Below are 18,659 nucleotides of genomic sequence, written 5' to 3'. Positions count from 1 at the left end.
TGTTCTGTAAGAGCCCTCAATTACAAGATTCCTGTGTTGGAAACTGACCTCTTTGCAGTTTGCAAATCTGCCTATTTACTGTTAAATAGGGATAGCAAAGCAGCCAACATTTAGTAAAAGCAGCGGTTACAGTTTTAGTAAGAACAGGTTAAAAATAATGTAAACTGTTTCCTCTACCCTGAAACAAGAAACTGTTAGTTTTGAATGTCTAGGTTGAGATTTCCAAGGGTGCCTGAGAGACCCAAGAATCCATAGGAGCTGGATGTTGTCTTATACTTTGAAATCACATGCCTAGACCATGCCGCTTTGCCTGAAGCCGTAGTGTGATAAGCATTTCTTTTGCTGTCAGTGCCAGTTTAAGTAATTCTCTTGCACAGCCACTCATTTCAGTCCCTGTGCAACCTTTCAGTTGTGCTGGTGCAGCTGTTTGTGCAGCTGCATGGTGGCCTAGTTTGAGAAACTGAAAATAGCCCCTCTCTCTCTTCCCTCCCTTTCTTGCAGTCAGGTCACTAACCTGGTTCTGTTTCCCCATGTGACTCTTTGTGTAGCCACAAACAACTGTGGTGAAACAGCCTGAGGGAATGGCAGGGAGTGGGAATGAGCAAATCAGTGGTCCCCTGTAAAAGTTAGCAGTGCTATTGAAAGAATTGCTCATGAAGCTATGCCTTTGGTACAGTTTGGTATATGGTAAGCATGTGTGTACCTTTACTCCTGGAAATGTTGCTAGAATCACAACCTTGTTTTTGACCCTACAAAAATAAACAGAGGGTTGATGGTGATCCTGATGACATGGCATTTGTTGCCTGTGTATTTTAAAACTATCTTTATAATTAATAGAGCTATTTCTGATCATTACGTGGAATATTGCATATAGTGATATACAAATTGTCAACTTTTAGCATCTTTCCTAGGAAGACAGTACTATTGGGGAAAATAACAGTAAATAATGCACCTTGATAGGCCAGCCAAGCTCCTTCTTCTGCGTGCAAAGAGTTCAGAACAAAGCTGGCAGGTTTTGGCCCTAGCACAGTCCATGGAAGTACCTGCACCTGCATGACTGTTGCCAATTAGGAGGTTATGTAATGTAGCCTAAGCCCGTGGCCAGCTCCTGGAAGTCCTGGCATCACTCCCAGTTCTAACATTAGCAGGCCAGACTGACCCTCGCTTTGGCACTGTCAGAAACAGTCCGTTAGCAGGATTCTTGCCAATTATCACCAGTGACCACTCAGGAGGGCTGGCACTGTTGCAGGTGTGGAGGAGCACACATAACAGCTTTTCCAACTGTCTCGTGTTTTGCACATAGTTGAAATTTTCCTTAGGCTGCCTAAGCAGTGCTTCCACAGGTCATTCAGAATCTATTTAAACAAAGGAACTGCTATTTTTTGAATTTCACCGGTGGTGTTCTGTATGTGCATTGTGCAGAAAAAAGTTTGAAAAATTGTTGTTTTTTTCCAGAGATATTTCCATGCAGGGAGGGTTGGCATTTAGTAATCATGTCTCCATTTTGTTCTTGGTATGTTAATGTGCTGTCAGTTTGCCGGACCTTGCTTTCAGCTGTATTTATTTGGCTACTTATGTGAACAGTAATATACTGTTGTTAGTAATGGACTATAATAGTGAAAAGTATGCAGCTGATGTGGTGCTATGCCCTGTACCAACATTAACATACATTAAAAGAACAAAACTAGAGGTTTCCTACTGACTTCTCTTTTTACTGTGCTTGAGCTCGGTGGGTGATGTAAAAATAGTATTTCTCTGGCATTTGGAATCGAGAGACATTTTGATAAGTTTTTCTGCAAGTTGTGGAACTCATAAAGAGTGACTGTCCCCACCAGCTTCCCCTCAGCAAAGCTTTTATATTTCCATGCTTCTTCCTAGCATGCTCTTAACTTCTTCCCGTGTCCTTCACAACTCCCTCCTGCAATATATGGTGTTCTCGACTATGTTCCCTATTGCCTCCTGCTCTCCCCAAATGCCATCTAGCTTTTTATTCAGCTCTAGCTCTTCCATAGCTACTTGTGTATTGATTCGCTGTCCAGATTTGCCATTTCGGATACAACAGGTAACTTGACTTTCCTGCCTTTCTTTCAGTTGGTCCCTCTGTCAGCTGAGTCACCAGCTGCACAAAATGTTTAGGAATTTAATGTGTTTGAAATCTCTCCTCCTGTCAGATTTAGTTGAAACAGAGCAGTGCATCCATGAATTAATTATAAGACAGATGTCATAATTGTACTAGGCTTGCTTCCTTAAGAAGCCAGGCTAAAATTTGGGAGGCTGAATGAGCTGAATAGATTGAATAAAGCAGAGTAATTTACATAATAAATCTCAAAACAGAATGCTAAAACATCAGGATGTTTCTGAAAGTGACTTTGGGATATTAAATTGGAGGGCTTTGTTCCTGAAATAGCGTTATCATAGGCAATTATTTATAATCAAGATGTGAGACTATTCAGCTACTGGAATGTGCAGTTTAAGGCTTTCCCCCCACCTGCAGTGTAGGCATTTTTCATTTTATTCTTAATGTCATCAGTTTTTGAACAGTGAAGCATGGCAAGCCAGGTGTAATGCTGTCCCTCAAAGTCCAGCTGCTGGTCCTTCAGTCCCTCACCTTTATTGGGAGTTTGTGCTGCAGGCCCATGGGTAAGGAAGGAAGAACCAGGGCTGTAAAAGAGGTTTTGTCGTGTTCTTTCCCCCCCTCCCTTATCCCTGACACTAGAACTCCATCTGAAGAATTTCTGCCCTTGCACCATAGCACACTACTCATTCATTAATGCCAACAGTTCATTTGCAGCGTTGAGCTACAAACTAGATCAGGAAATTAATGTGACCAAACTTTTTGGGGTGGTGGAGGGAAGGAAAGGAGAGTGTTGGAGAGATTGGTTTGGTTTGTTTTAAGCTAGGTGAAGTTTTTGATTAGAGTTCATAATGTGGCAGCAGAACTCTTGTGCACTAAAGCACAGGGTGATTGGAATTGATGATAAAAGGCAGGAATTTTTAAGAACAGTGGCTTCAGCACTGGGTAAGACCTGGAAGGAGTTAGAGATGCAATTCTGTGAATCTGGAAAGGGACAAGGGAAGGAAAAAAAAAAGCTTTGAGATTTGCCTGGGAAAGATTTGAAAACGCTATTCAAAGTGCCCACGACTAGCTAAATCTGTTTACTTCATACTGTTTACTAGACTACAGAGGGTGGAAATTTAGGGCACTATGACATAGTTACGATAAGCAAAATCTGGACAGAATGCAGAAGCACCATTTATAACAACAATAATGATGCTAGGGTTTTTTTATGAAGACTTGCATTGGAATGATTATGAGCTAACTTTTGGAAATTGGAAAATTGGATAGACTGCATTTCAAAAATTCCTAAATGCTTGAGTTTTTTCTGAGGGTATTTTCTTTTTTTTTTTTTTTTAAAGCATCAAGTAGTTAGATGCACAACTCAAGTAGTGGAATTTTTAATTTAAGAGGCACCCTACTCTTTACTGGGGGGCGGGGCAGAGTTGGGGTTAGGGGGTAGGAAGCCACTTGAGCTATTATGCATAAACAATCCCTTTATACTAGATAAAAGGTCTGGAACAATGGGCTGTAAAAGCTCTGCATCTGATGGTGGGATGACTCCATTGCTGTCAGCTTTCAAATAGCCATCAAGGCCTCCTTATAAACATTTTGTCTCAAATCCTGACACAGGAAATGTCAGGGCAAGTTGGGAGGAGAATCATATTAAGGATTGCCTGCATATGTGGCAGTGTGACAGCCCTGAGAGACTGAGATAGCTCACGTAGGTCCCTAAGCTATGCTGTATGCCTCCACAGCTTCCTGAACTGCCTTGGAATGGGAGGCCTGAAATTGGCTGAAAGCCGTTTTAGAATGCTTTCCACAGACTCTTATACTTACATTTTTGGCTGCAGTTCCCAACTCCAAATTCATGTTTATAGTACATAATTCAAACTCTCTTCGTTTGTTCTGATGAATTGTCATAAAGATACTAAAACTAATTTTTCTTGGGTTGTTTCTGGAGAAGCTGAGCAAACAAGTCATTATGAAGTACCTTCTATTACTTTAGAATCCTGATCACGACTGCTTCCAACTTCTACACTAGTGGCAATACTTGCATTTGACTTACTGATCCAATTCTGTCTTTTTTTAGGTGGAGCCTATCCTGTGGTAAAAGAGTGGTTTGTCTATTTTGGAAATCCTCTCCAGCAGCCGGAGCTGATACAACCTGTACAACCTTCTATTCCAGGTAGAATAAAAATGTGTTTGAAATAATGACATCACTAAAATCAGGTTAGACAATCCATCATCACATGTTTGATATGGAATCCAAAATGACTGTGGAGAACAAGGAGCTAAAGCAGAAATGCTGCATGCCTGTAATTGCTTTTAAATCACCCTCTGTAATTATAATAGGATTCAGCTTTGAGCTACATATTATTACTATGTCTTGTTAAACCCAGTGCTAATTCAAACATCAGTTCTAAAAGGCAAACAATTTCTTAGAGGTTCTAAATACCGCTCTGAGGCCAGGATAAGTGGCGTGTAGGGCCATATCAAAATTCTTCTGTTAAGCTGTTTGAGAGAATGTGTTAATGAGGCTCTCTGTTTCTCTGAAGCTGTTTCTGCTGTCTTAAGGATCAAGTGTTTTGTGTGGTTTTACCTTCTATCCTTTGGTAAAGGACACATTCATGAACACTTTTAGTGAAATTAGTGTTATGAGGAATGTGTTACATTTATGAGGAAGTATCATACACTTCAGTGAAAAGATTGGGCGCTGTATATGTCACTCATCTCTTTATCACTAAATTGTATGATGCAATACAAGTTTAGGATAGGAAGTAAACAGTATTGTATCAGTTTTGTAATTTCAGAGGGAAAATTGTTCTAATTGTTCATTTGTCCGTGCTATTGTAGTCATAAACACTCTATCTTTACTCTCACAGCGCGCTCTCTCTCTCGTCTTCTGCTGTCATGTGGATCAGGAGCTCAGAGGTTTTTTTAGTCTTTCATATGAAATTAAATAGTTCCATTGATATACAATACTATTGATATCTTGTTAAGAAAAATTATTATCTATTCAACTTTTTGAGAGTAATTACCAGCTCTTCTTCCCTCAGTAACCAGAGCTTTCTGTAGCAGTCCTTGTTCGGATATGGTCTAAATCCAAATTCAGAAGGAGATGAAATGCATGCCTTTTTTTTTTTTTTTTTTTTTTAGTTAGGGGTTGCTTTAGAACCTACTTGTTTTTAATTTTGTAGGGTTATAGTAAATTTTATTTTAAGGAATCCTAAGATTGTACGTTTATCTTCATATTTGCGACTCGTATATTTGATGAGTCTTCAAATTCAAGGATGAAGGAAAAACAGTTGCTCTGTAGATACTAGCCTTTTCAAAATCCTTTTGAAAGGAACTGTTTGGAAAGAAATTAGTTATATAGACAAAGTACAAACAAGGTTTCATTTGATACACAGTTGTTTTACTGTCCAGTACCCCTGATATGATATTAGGAGGGTGATTATCTCATTGACTTGATGATAGCATGAAATTGCTGTGAAATTTTCCAAATGGATATGAATATGCAGGGTAAAAATTGATCGGTCTGTCCTGTACAACTGTTTTATTTCAGCATACAATGGTCTGGGAACATGCATTCGTAAAACAAGCAAACAAAACTCAATGAAACCATACCTATGTAGTTACATGTTAGTTTGCATGGCAAATATACTGTATTTCTTGTTGTGAAATTTTCCTTCCCAGATAGTGTAGTACCTTCCTCCCTTCCTGGAGAGGAATTCACTTAGTCTCATGTACTCTGGTGCTACTGCTCTGCAAACATGCTACACTTAGAACCCACCTTCATGTTGACAATAAATAGGATTTAAAATCACTGTGTGTGTTTGTTTATAGCGACCACATAACAGGAGTTTATAAAACCAGCGTCTTCTCAGCCATAATCTTTACTAACTCAGTAATGAAAGGCTGTTCAAGCAGACTATTAAAAAAGGGGAGGAGGACTTCTAGTGTTTATTTTTAGTGCTCTGTTGTCATTCCTTCAGCGAACAAATATTTTTCTAAAATTTTTGCAGTCCATATTTGTATGCCTTACATTCACTCATGCCTCTTTTATTTTCCACAGCATGACTTTCTAATTCACCAAATAAGGTTCTCAACAGCACATCACGTTTTTCAGACAGGGATCATATTTAGAGCTAAATTTAAAGAAGTTGTTATAGGAAGTTAGAGTTCAAAGCTGTCAATCAAGATAAGGTTACTCAAAAAGAGAAAAAAACTAACCAGAAACTATTTCAAAAATCACAGGTGCAATTAATCTGGGAAGGTTCTTTGTTTTATCTTTTTTGGAAAAAAATTATAAGCTCATTATCACAACTACTTTAGAAGTGTACTAAGAATATATGGGAAATCCTGACGCTGTTGAATATGATCTAGATTTAAAAAGTTTGAGGAAAGACTATTTGATATGAACTTTGAACTGTAATGTGCATAACCATAAACATTTTAAATTTCATATTGATCTTAAAAAAAAAAAAAAAAGAATTCCCACTGATTTTTTTTTTGTGTGTGTGTATAAAACAGCAGAACTGTCTTGTATCTGAAAAGCTTGCAGGTGATTGATTGTATGTTAGCTTTTTTAAAAAAATGAAATATTGAATCCTAAAGGCTGTAAGATGATAGCTTAAAATATATTTAAAATATAGTGTGTATTATGTATATTTTTCTTGAGAGACAGTCTTCTGAATTGGCATCTGCGCTTGCTCTCATTCTCTGTCTCTCTTTCTCCCTTCTGGAATGTTTCCTTTCAGTTGAATGAATGCGATCATGATGTTTCCCACACATTGACAGAGCAGCACTTAAATTGATAAAAATCATCTCTGAGAAATTAATTTTGTTAGAAGATCTGTGACCCAAGGAAATACTGTTTAACGTCCATGTCTTGTGAACATAGCTGATGTATTTGATATGTGTGCAGTTTACATGGAAGAGAGGAAGTTTTGTCTTTACTAGAAATGTATAGATTCTGCTTTTCATTTTATTTCTGAAAATGTGTAGGATATTGTAGCTTCATACCACAGGACTTCGGATGTACTTTCAGTACGCTAATGATTACATCTTACAGGAATATGTCATGAATACGCTTATGTTCAGAATGCTGTCTCTGGAATGCTTCTTTAATGGTCAAATCTAATTGGCATTTGGGTTTATGGCATCTTTAAAATTGGCCATAGTTGTTGAGAAGTTAATATTGAGTGTTCCTAGCAAGTACGTTTTTACAAACTGATTTTTATTGCTCCATGTTTACATGAGCATGTAAAACGATGAAGTGTTAAAGTTCTATTATTGGTGTTATAAAATAAAATTTCAATAGTCGTTACTTCAAATATACATGAGCAGTTAATATTATACATTTATATCTATATACATAATGATGACATGTTTTAAGTTGATATGAATGTGAGGATCGCCCTTCTGTAAGCCTTGAGTTCAACAATACCATAGTATTAATGCATTCCACAACTTCTGCATGCATTGCATATTCATAAACCAGCTATTGAAGTTCAAACAAATGAAATATTTATGTATTCCCTTGAAGTGCTCTTGTTTATCGTGATGCTTTCTATATGACAATGTCTTTAAATGTGTGAGTGAAAAGGAAAAAGGAAAAAAAAATTAATCAATGCTTTTTCTCATAATTTGTTGGTTGTCCATTTTTGCGTTTAGGCAAGTAGTATTTCTTGACCTCCAAGGAGGTCTTTGCGATGGTATTCTTGGAGTTCCAAGTCCCAAGGACTACAGTTTACATCGTACTGAATATGGTTTTCACGCAGTTTTGTGCATGTTGAGAATAACCATAAGCATATGCACTGTTTGAGTAACTCTCTGTAATTCATAGGAACTTGTGGTTCCTACGACCCCAGTAAGACAGACAATTTTCTCATGACTAATCTTTGCAGTAAAGATGTATCAGTTACATATATCTAAGTATGTTTTGTTCTGTTTCACTTTTGTTACTCAGTTTTGGGGTTTTTTTAAGGTTAATTTAGTAAATATTTATATGTGTTTAGAAATTAAAATATTTCTCCTCCCTATCCAAGTAAATTTCTCTTTTTCAAGAGTGTTTTCTAATTGCTGTAAAGTATGTAGTGAGGATGTAACTAGAGCAGAGAACAGTTTTGCGGGTCTACTGTATATGAATCTTAGGTCTGTTGCTGACTGTATGCGTGATAGGAGAGTCATTAAACTTCAGTGTGTTTGTTTTACTTATCTTTCATTTAAGGGTTAATATAATGGGTATTATATGGAATTTAATTACTTGTAGAAGAGATCCTTTCAGAAAAATAAGGCTTTTGGTTGGTATGTTCCAAAAGGAGATAGCGTCAATTTTTATTTCCCAGAGTAAATCACTCATAATTCATGAGTACCTCTTTTTCCCAGGCACAAGTAGATGTTGTTTCTGAAAGTGTAAGAAACTGTTTATGGAAAAGATGTCTTGAATTTTTTGTTGAGCACTCTCAATATAGATATGTAATCTTGATTATTGATGTAGTTCATGGGTTTACTCTGAAGAAAGAAAAATTTCTATTATTAGGTATACCCCTGGATGCAATTCATTTAAAAAAAAACTGTAGAGATGGAAAGAGTACTTTCCTTTAACTGATTCTTGGCGTATTTCTTCATATGCAGCTGGTTGGGAACCTTCTGGAAAGCAGAAACCATCAAAACTCTTTGAGTTTACCTATGTAAAAATTGTCTTGCACATTAAAATTGCTTAGCCTTGGTAGGAAAAGTTGGCTTTGTTTTGTTTTTATGCATGTTATATTTGCTTTTCTTCCTGGAAGTCAGTTTCTGCTGTTCTTTTTTTTTTTTTTTTTTTTCCCCGTAAGGCAGCAATTATCAGTATCAAAACCAGTAATCTGAGTCTTACTGTGCTGTCTGTACTGGCCCACTCAGTGCCAGTATTTGTGTTATCACTAACCTGCATTTCTAACTCCAATCAAGCAACTGGTATTTTTTCTTAATATATGTATTTCCCTACAAAATAAGGTTAGAAACTTACAGATTGTATGATGGTAGTTCTTTACGTGGTTAAAACTTTTGACGGGAGAGTTAGTCTTAAAAATAGTAAAAGAAACATCTATCAGGGAGATGAAGAAAGAAAATACTGACTTATCTTCTAGTTTCCCCGATCTCCAGAGAATTAGTACCATTTGGTTAATGGGCTTTCTTGGCTAAATAAACATCATCTATGTAGATTTCAGCACCTTGTCACTTTAACCATTTATTATCACCAAGTGTTCCTAACTGGACTACAGCTGCTGCATGTCACACAAAAAAGGAAAAGGTGTTACCAAATGTAGCTTAATTAGTCCACATTTAAAATTCACACCTCATTTTATTTAACTACAGAAGCAGCAGAACTTTATGGGAGGATTCTGTCTTTAACTGGGATTCTTAGGCATAACCAGTTAGCTGTTCTATTATTTCACATGCATTAGTGTTTACTTTGATAACAGATTAAATGTAATTTAAGTGAGGAGCAAATTTTACATTAGTTCACAAGTGTCACAAGTTGGGAGATGGCAACACAGGGTAAATATTAAGGGTTTAGAGACCAGGGTGAATGATACTATAGAAAGTCTGAAAAGATAGATTATACATAACTGATGACAGTTCTTTTGTGTGTGTTTGCAACAGCGTTTCATAAAGTAGCCTAGAGAGTGCAAAATACCAGATAGCCATGTTTTTTGCTCCCAAATGGAACCTGCTGCAGAGGAGTCATACCAGCACAGTATTTTGTGGAGCATGCGTGTTAGCCAGCAAATGGCGTAGGTGACCAGTTTGTTCATTAAAACAGGTGATTATGAGGGAGCTGAAACGCTAGCTCTAGGAGTGGGAGAGAGAAGAAACAGACATGGTTGTTTTCTGCTGAATCAGTATTTTATGATGAAGTTAACCACATTTAATGCTATGGATCCCCAAGGGAGAGGACACACTTGTAGGCAAACTTTGTTCTTGCAAAGGGTAAAAGCCTGCTGTCTCAGAGTTGTCTATATTGTTGTAACAACTGAATTCAGTCCACCCTGCTTAAACATGCCTGTATTCAATACAATTTGTTTAAATTACAGGCCATAATTTTTTTGTTAATTTTTTTTTTAAATGCCAAGTTTTGTCAAATATATTTTATTTTCAACTCTGTGGTCCTTGCAAGTGCCAAGAACAGATCAGTTGTTTCCTTTCAGACTGTAATGAGGTAGGCATGTTTTATCTTGCTGCTGCCAAGATAAAAGAATGGGTTTCTTTTGTAGGTGGAACACCTAATTTGAAAACACTGTGGTTTGCCAAAGGACCTGACGTGGAAAAGCAACGGTATAGTACATTTCTGGCATGCTTTCACCTTCAGGACGGGATGGAAGAGCTCCAAGCTCTAGAAGCACCTGTTGCAGCATTCTGCTGCCTGCTGGCCTATCTTATGATGCAGGTAATGAGGACAGTTGCTTTTTCTTCAGCTGTCAGCCCTGATAGATGTGATTGACTAATTGTTTCTTGCTAGACTATGCTGGATTTTTCTCTTAATCTTTACTGTAGGCATAGTGGATCAAATATAATAGTACTGCATTACAGTATTTTTAATTACTCCATTTAACATGCATCATCCTGTTCAAGAAACACTTGGGTTTTTTCAGTTGTTAATCATAACTCTCACATGCCCGTGACAAAGCCCCTTGGGCAGTTTAACAGAGAGAGTATAAACTGAGGGATTTCCCCCACTTTTTGGGACCTGTTTGCAAATTAAAGCTGCTCCTTTTGTGTTTCCTTTGTGTCGTCAAAAGAAGATATTCCCTCAGGTGACTATGCAGGCTGTGCAAACAGACAATATAAATATTTAGTCAGCTCTCACTACTTTTTCACACCATCTTGTCAATCTACTCAGTTTCAAGCCAGAATTGAGGATATGGTTCTTCTCATTAAGTTCTGAGTAATAGGGCATCATTAGGTAGCAGTTCTGTTATAATTCCAAACATTTGGCAGCCTGCAGACTACCTTAACTGTAATAAAAAGGAACACAAGATTAAATACACTATTGCTTCATTATTTACATTTATCTTAGGTATTTAATATATTGTCTGTACTTGCCACCTTTCAAATGCTGATCTCACAAGCAGATTTTCCTCTCTTGAGGATGAGAAAATTATAATATCTAATCTGATAAGCTCTGTTGCAATTTTACTTATACTGAGCTGTGTTTTTTCTTTTGTTTCGCTTTGTCAGACTTCACTTTCCTTAATAACAGATTTATAATGGGGTGTGATACATGAAAACAAGTTCTCCCTGACTTTTCCTTTCTTTTTCCTTCATACGTGTTTGCTCAAACTTAGATGATACATTGAGGAGGTACATGTGGGAATAATACAAATGATCCATATAGCTCTTTTTTTTTTCTTTAATTTTTCTATAGCAGAATATAAATGGAAAGATTTTTGAAGATTAAATCATTAAACATAATTTCATGCCTTGCGGTTTCAATTCAGCAAGATACGTATCATGTACTTAGTTTTTAACATGCTTCAAGTTTTTTTCGTATTTGGATACGAAATCACAGTTCCGTTTATTTATCTATTTTTACTGCTTCGTTTATTTTTTGTGCTATCCTGTACACCCTTTCGTAGCATGATTACTAAATTATTTGAGGAGGGTTTCTTTAGAGGGATTAAGAAGAGGAGTAACAGGACGGAACACCTACAGAAATGTGGATTTACTGAGCCTTGATCATCACAGCATATTAATAAAATGGAAAAAAATTGCTTGTTAGGGATATGGTTTTCAGAACTTATTATCTAATGTCTAACATTAAAAACAGAGATGAAAATAGTTTTGCAGCTCATGTTTTCAACAAGAATAATAGCGGAGAGATCATGCAAAGGCTTAGTTTGATGGAAGGTTTTTCATGGCAGTGCCAGTTTCTCAACACCTGGCCCTTTTTCTGATTCTCTGCTGCCCTCTGAGTTGCACTGACACAACCTGCCCTGTGAACCAGACTAGGGAACTGATTTGGATTGAAATGTTTTTCATTGGTGAGTTGTTTTAAACTTTAGTTAGTTGTCTGATATTGTCCATTTGTTTTCTTGGGGTGTTTAAGAGGAAAACATGAGAGCAAGAGTGTCAGCAGCCATGCTTTGAGCTGGCCATACTGCTTCCATTTGTTTTATGGCTGAGAAAACAATATTGGTCTAACTGTGGCCTAATTCTTGTCTTTACACTTCAGTCCTACATTTGTATTAGAGAGGGAAAGTGGATTGTTACCCCAAAGGTTTTTTAACTTGAGCAATTGTAGGTTGCCTTGAAGCAGGCTAACATCATTTCCTTCAGCTCATGTGAGGGAGAAATAAGCTTCTTAAAAATTTCATTACTTATCATTTAATCTAACCTAAAGCTTAGGTTTTTGCAGGAACCAACATACTGACCAACCCACCTGGCTTCCTCAAAATTTATGTGCAAGTATTTAATGAAAATTTCAGACACATTGTTTTTTTAAAGTGAGAAAAAATTTCCAATAAGCAAATCTTAACTATGTAAAGAAAGTGTCGATTTGACAAGTAATCTTTTCAGTGAGGGTACTTTTCAAATATCCTCCAAATTAAGAACAAAATAGTGAAAAAATTACAAAATAATAGGCTTGTCTTTAAAGTAGGGGAAAGGAGTGAATGAGTTCAAATATCAAACTGTGGAGCCTCCAGAAAAAGGGGAAATTTCTCTTTCAAGCTGTTATAATTTTGGAAGAAATCTGACAATGGAAGTGTGATAACTTACCAAGTCCGGTTACTGAATAAAATATTTCTGTAAAGAAGTGTTTCGATACTAGTAAACATTTTGGCTCATCTGCTCTGTTAGGGGCATTTCCTTGCTGTTGTACTTGCAAGCAACCTTTGACTTACTTTTCTTAGGACAAAATTGTGCAAGTATTAAGAATTGTTTCGTAGATGGATGTCACTTTTTCTGTTACTGCAGTGTATAAAATGTGCAGGTTTAGTAAACCTCTCTTGTTGCCATCTACACAAAGGTGACACCTGACTTGAAATACAGGGTAAAGTAGGGCCATTATCAGATCTTAGCGCTGTCCCCTGTCCCTCTCCTGAGGTGACGTGTGCCTCTGTAGAATCTCGGAATACTTTTTCACAACAGTAAATGCCCCCATTCTCCCTTTTCTGATAGAAGTACTGGAGTGAACTGTTACATGAATTTAGAGTTTTTCTTTATGTTTTCCCACTTGAACGTTTTCGGTTTAGTTTTCTTATAGTTTTGAGTTCTTCCCACTTCAGTATGTAGCCTAAAAACCTAAAAGAATCCAAATATGTTTTGTTAAATCCTGAAATTTAGCTTAAAATAGGTAATTGAAATATTTTAGATGATTTTTAAAGTTTTTAGCAGATAACCATGTAAGCATTTGAAAGAAATCCTAATGCTCATCACATCTGTGGCTCATTGGGGTGGTTTTTATTCTGGATCTTGATTATAAAGCAATTTATATATTTTTTTAAATCTCATTTGTTTTTACTATGCTTAGTGTTATGGAGATGAAATTTCCTGTTATTAAAAATCTCCAGGGGAATACATGAAGGGTGGGCATTTTGTTTGGTATGTGGAAATCCATGTATATACACTGTACACGGGTATTGGGGTATGCACTTCATTCAAGCTGTGAAAGGATTTTGTTCCCTTGAAGTGTCTTTTCCTAGATGATGCATTCATGGTGGTCATAACTTCAGGAGGTCATTGATTTAAGTTTGATGTGCTTGAGCAAGAAGAGTCAATTTTCAGAAAGTTCCTCTTCAGAGCCTTCAAATAATATGTTATTTTTTCATCTGCTTTAGGTCAGTAGCCTCTCTCTGGAGGACTTGAATGCGTTTGTGGCACTCATTCTCTGCCTCAAAGGGAAGTCAGCTGCTCAACTGGCAGGTTTGCAGGTATGGACTGGAATAACTTAGTAACATAAAATGTTCATGATAGCTTTGGGATAAATATTTTGGGGGAAAATTCTTCTACATTAATTTTTTTCAAATATGGGAACTGAAGGTCTTGGTAACTATATAGGCTTTTAATGTGCTACAGTTCATGTGAATACTTACATTTGTTAATCACTTTAAAAAAAAAAAAAAAAAAAAGGACATTTTCTAGTGGTTGCAGTCCTAGGGTGAGTGAATTAGTCTCAGATTTCTTCCTGACTTGGCTTCCAGACTTCCAGCTGATGGAAAATTTGTAATGGTGAATCCTGTCTTGCAACACTGCTTTATTCTCTTTTCCTGAGGAGGATGGTGTTTTGGGACATAAATTGAATGAAAATCACTACATTAAATAAAGTTTAGTATTACTACTTGTGGGAGAACATAAACATAACATAAACCTAACCAGAAAAAATGTCTTGTTACATAATGTGGCCCACTGTAGTGTAGACTTTTTGGATCACACTATTTGGTAATTATTCAGGAGTTCTTTTTAAAAATTTTATATACTCTGTGCAACTTTTTTTTTCCTTTCCTATCTTCTTGAATATACATGTGGAAAAGCAGGATCCTACATTGTTATTGCAGTAGAACGATCTAAATAGTTCTTCTTGCATAGCTAATTATACAAGAGTACTTCCAGTCTCATAGCTTGAGATTGTATTCAAAGTATTAGCAGTGTACAGCACAGACTGCAAATGTCGATGGCTATTTGAGTTGTGGGTTTACTTAAAAGTAAGGGGGAAAAGGTTAGAAATGTTTGGAACCTTAACGTATCTTCCCTCTGAAAATCTTGCTTAAGTTTTCAATAAACTCTCTGTTACTTTAAACAGTCCATGTTAGAGTTTTAAAAGTACTTTTTGCTGATAGCAAGGTAAACTGCTCCTGTTACTATCCAGTCATTTCTAGTGCATGGGGACCAAAATAACAAAACCAGTGTGATTCCAGTTTCATTATTTGATTCATTTTAACAGATAGAGCCCAGCCTCCTGTCATTTTTTTCTGAATTCAGCACAAAGTTGTTCTGCAGCTGATCAAGTGTTAGATCTGTGTCACAAAAAGGAGGCAATGAGATGAAGGCAATATGGAAAACAGCAAAAACGTAGGATTTATTTCTGTCGAAGATATGATTGCACATAGTGTTGCACTTAACATTGAGAGTATCATTATTTTATCAAGTCTGTTGTGGTAGTCTTCAGTAAAAGCATAAAGGAAGCCGAGCATAAGTGGGAAGTGTTGAAACAATTTGTTTATAGGTGCACTTACAGGTATTATTATGTAAGTTTCTAAAGTGCTTGGAAGTTTATTCTGTTTGAATTGGATGTTTTTGTGTGATTTGTGTTGTGGTTCTGTGAAATTTTAAGTCTGAGTGTTGCATCCAAACATGTAATATTAATCAATATACACTACTTAGCAGTCATTCTACTAATTCAAAGTTGTTCACAAAATTTTGTGACTTTCCCACAAAGCTTATGGCAGATCAGATACTGTCTGTTTTTCTGGTGTTGACATAAAAGTACATGAAACTTGAAGCTGGTCTTACACTGTATGGTATATCGCTATGAAGTGGACAGTATGTTGTTGGAATTCACTTATGCATGCTATTGGCAGGTACTTTCCAAAGTTACATCACTCTTGCACTGTTACAGCACTTCATGCACTGATGCAGAATGCCTTCTGCTGTGCTAAAAAACAACAAAAGATTGATATAACAGAGTTGAAATTTTTGTAACAGGCTATTTTGTAGAGCACTTCCTTGTCTTATTCTATTGAAATTCACGGTAGTGCCTTTGGTAGTAGTTTGAGCTAGAATAAATCCCTCTGAAGAGAGTAGTGAGGAAAGATTTTGGCCCCTTTCCCTTCTAAGGTTGTGAATAGGTGAATAACAGTTTCAGAGCTTTCCCCCGTTGCCGTCAAATTAACGTCCCTTCCTGTGTTTTGATGACCTGATCTCCCAGTGGAAAATAGTTGCTGTTTCTCAGTTTGTTGTGTATCTCTGACTTGTCAAGCTATATCAAGAGAAGATGTTATGTTGTATTAATTGCCATAAAAATAATTTTTTTCTTCATATATAAGACACCTGTAATTTTGTGGTAGCACCAGGAGCAATGTGAATATTCATATGGGGTTAATCTTCACAAGAAGAGTAAAAAATGGTCTGTTTCTTGTTTGTGTGCTTCTGAAATAGGGTGTGTAGATTAACTTAATAATGTCCTGTGAATTTTCTCTTGGAAGGGCAGGAGACTAAACTAGTAGAATATCTTATATAAATATTCTAAAAGTAATTATCAATAAAGCAAGCTTTCTGAGCATTGTAATTCAAACATCTCATTTTCAAGAGTCTATCTCAGAATAGCTTAAACTGTTTTTACTCATTACTATGTTGATTTAGTAGTTTTACAAAATTAAGCTATGCTGTTATCTTAACAATTAGTAAATAAGGTATCAATAGGTATTTAACAGCTTCATTTTCTAGGTATTTGTGTTTAAAATCAAAGGATCCAAGTGCAGTGAATTACACTTGTACATAGCTAATTAATTTATGGGTTTTATAGTAGGAAAATAGAGGAATAGAGTTTAATCTGTTTACCATACTTTTTCTTCTCCACTGAGAAGTTAAACATGATCGCTAGAAACAACTTAATAACAGAGCTTTCAAGGAAGTTGTGTTAAACTTAGTCAGCATCTGCAAAATTTTATGAAAATGTTTGGTCATTTGCAATTTTGGACTTAACACTGTATTATTATTTTAAATGTAGAAAAAATGTTTACTGCTTGTAAACAGTTCTGTGAAGAACACTGATTTGATCAAAAAAAATTGCTCCGTTTCTGCAAAGGAGTCCTTTAGCAAATATGTTTTAGCAGAAGAAAACTTAACTTGCACTGTGAAGTATGAAAGAAAATGTAAATAGAGCCTGTTCTTCTGATAGGATGAAACGAACTTTTCAGACTTCACTTTCAAATATGCTTTCTGATATGCTATCCATATTTCATAGTTAATGAGATCCATAAACCCGCAAATTTATGAAACAGAAATGTCCATGGTTTGAATAAAGTGGGTTAAAGCCGTAAAAAATACAGTTTATCTCATGCTGAAAGAAAGTGCGCTGTAGACATGTAACTAAAATGCACACTAAGTATTACTTTCTGGGAATAACACAATGTTTATACAAGAAGATTTGATTATTTTTTCAAGATTGATGGTTTCAAAATGCCAAAATGTGCACACGATAGAGAAGAGATTTTATACATTCTTTTTCTTGTAAGTTTTTTTTTCTAGTTTCCTTGTGCCCCCCCTTATACGGCAGATTAACATTCTGCTTTGCCCAAGCCTCCCATAGAGCTTATACATAAGGTCAGAATTAAATTTTGGACCCCAGGTTGCCTATTTCCCTTCTTTCTATTTTAATCTGGTGTGCGGTTTTGGCAAAAAGCCCAGAGAGCCATCAGTCTAACTTTGAGGCCATTGTAGAGAAAAAGAGGCACCAGCAGTCATGCTTGCAGTCTTGTTTCTTATATTGTGCTTGCCCTCGTTGTTTACAAGTGCAATTATAGATCATTGTTCACCTGTAATGCATGTAAAATACTGCCCAAACAGGAGAGGCCATAAGGACTTAGAAATACAAATACATTTTTTCTAAGATTTCTCTAAATATGTGAATATGTGAAAAATTTGTATTGGAGGTATGAAGTTGTGAATCACATTTTTTCTGAAGGATGTGGCCAAAGATGAGATGGGAAAATTTGGTTAAAAAGAAAATACACCTGGAAATCGGTAGATGAAATCTGGGTCCTGTTAAATGCTTTTAAAAGTGAAATGTATGTCAGAAAATACAAACTCCAAGTTAGTAGCAGATGCACAGGTGGACATACACATCACTGCTGGAATTTATGGCATTTACAACCTCTTTATAGCTGTCCTGGTTTTGGCTGGGATAGAGTTAATTTTCTTCCTAGTAGCTGGTATAGTGCTGTGTTTTGGATTTAGGATGAGAATAATGTTGATAACACACTGATGTTTTGGTTGTTGCTGAGCAGTGCTTTTCAGCTTCTCACACCGCCCAGCCAGCGAGGAGGCTGGGGGTGCACAAGAAGCTGGGAAGGGGGCACAGCTGGGACAGCTGACCCCAACTGACCAAAGGGATATACCAGACCGTATGGTATCACGCTGAACAATAAATCTGGGGGGAGTTGGCTGGGGGGTGGCGACCCACTGCTTGGGGACTGGCTGGGCATCATTGGTCAGCGGGTGGTGAGCAATTGCATTGTGCATCACTTGTTTTGTATATTCTTTTACCATTATTATTACTATTTTCCCCTTCCTTTTCTGTCCTGTTACACCGTCTTTATTTCAACCCATGAGTTTTACCTTTTTTCTGATTCTCTCCCCCATCTTGCTGGGGTGGGAATGAGCAAATGGCTGTGTGGTGTTTCACTGCCTGCCAGGTTAAACCACAATAGCTTTGCCATAAAATAGCCAGTTATGCCAGAATATCTGCTTTGGAGTAATTACATCTTTTGTGCCACTTGTAAAAGGAACAGTTTGGCTGTGTATGTGGTATAAGAAAGTCAAGCACTGAAGTGTATTCCTTCAATTTTTCAAGTGCTTTCAGTTATTTAAAAAGTACTACTGATATGAAATGAGT

General features: G+C 36.6%; 1 protein-coding gene across 2 annotated transcripts in view; it reads left to right on the top strand.

Moving 5' to 3' along the window:
- The window catches only part of FAM120B (family with sequence similarity 120B), a 50,410-nt gene that overhangs the window by 6,472 nt on the left and 25,279 nt on the right, over positions 1–18,659 (top strand). For both annotated transcript variants that reach the window (XM_010562692.1, XM_010562690.1), the window contains exons 3-5: positions 4,149–4,244; positions 10,321–10,493; positions 13,885–13,977. In XM_010562692.1, coding sequence (XP_010560994.1) covers positions 4,149–4,244; positions 10,321–10,493; positions 13,885–13,977 — 362 coding nt within the window. The remainder of the gene's footprint in view (positions 1–4,148; positions 4,245–10,320; positions 10,494–13,884; positions 13,978–18,659) is intronic.

Source organism: Haliaeetus leucocephalus, unplaced genomic scaffold, assembly GCF_000737465.1.
Source record: "Haliaeetus leucocephalus isolate CR32 unplaced genomic scaffold, Haliaeetus_leucocephalus-4.0 Scaffold162, whole genome shotgun sequence".
Taxonomy (NCBI): domain Eukaryota; kingdom Metazoa; phylum Chordata; class Aves; order Accipitriformes; family Accipitridae; genus Haliaeetus; species Haliaeetus leucocephalus.
Note: the sequence above shows the minus strand (reverse complement) of the source record. Positions and strands in the feature narration are given on the sequence as shown.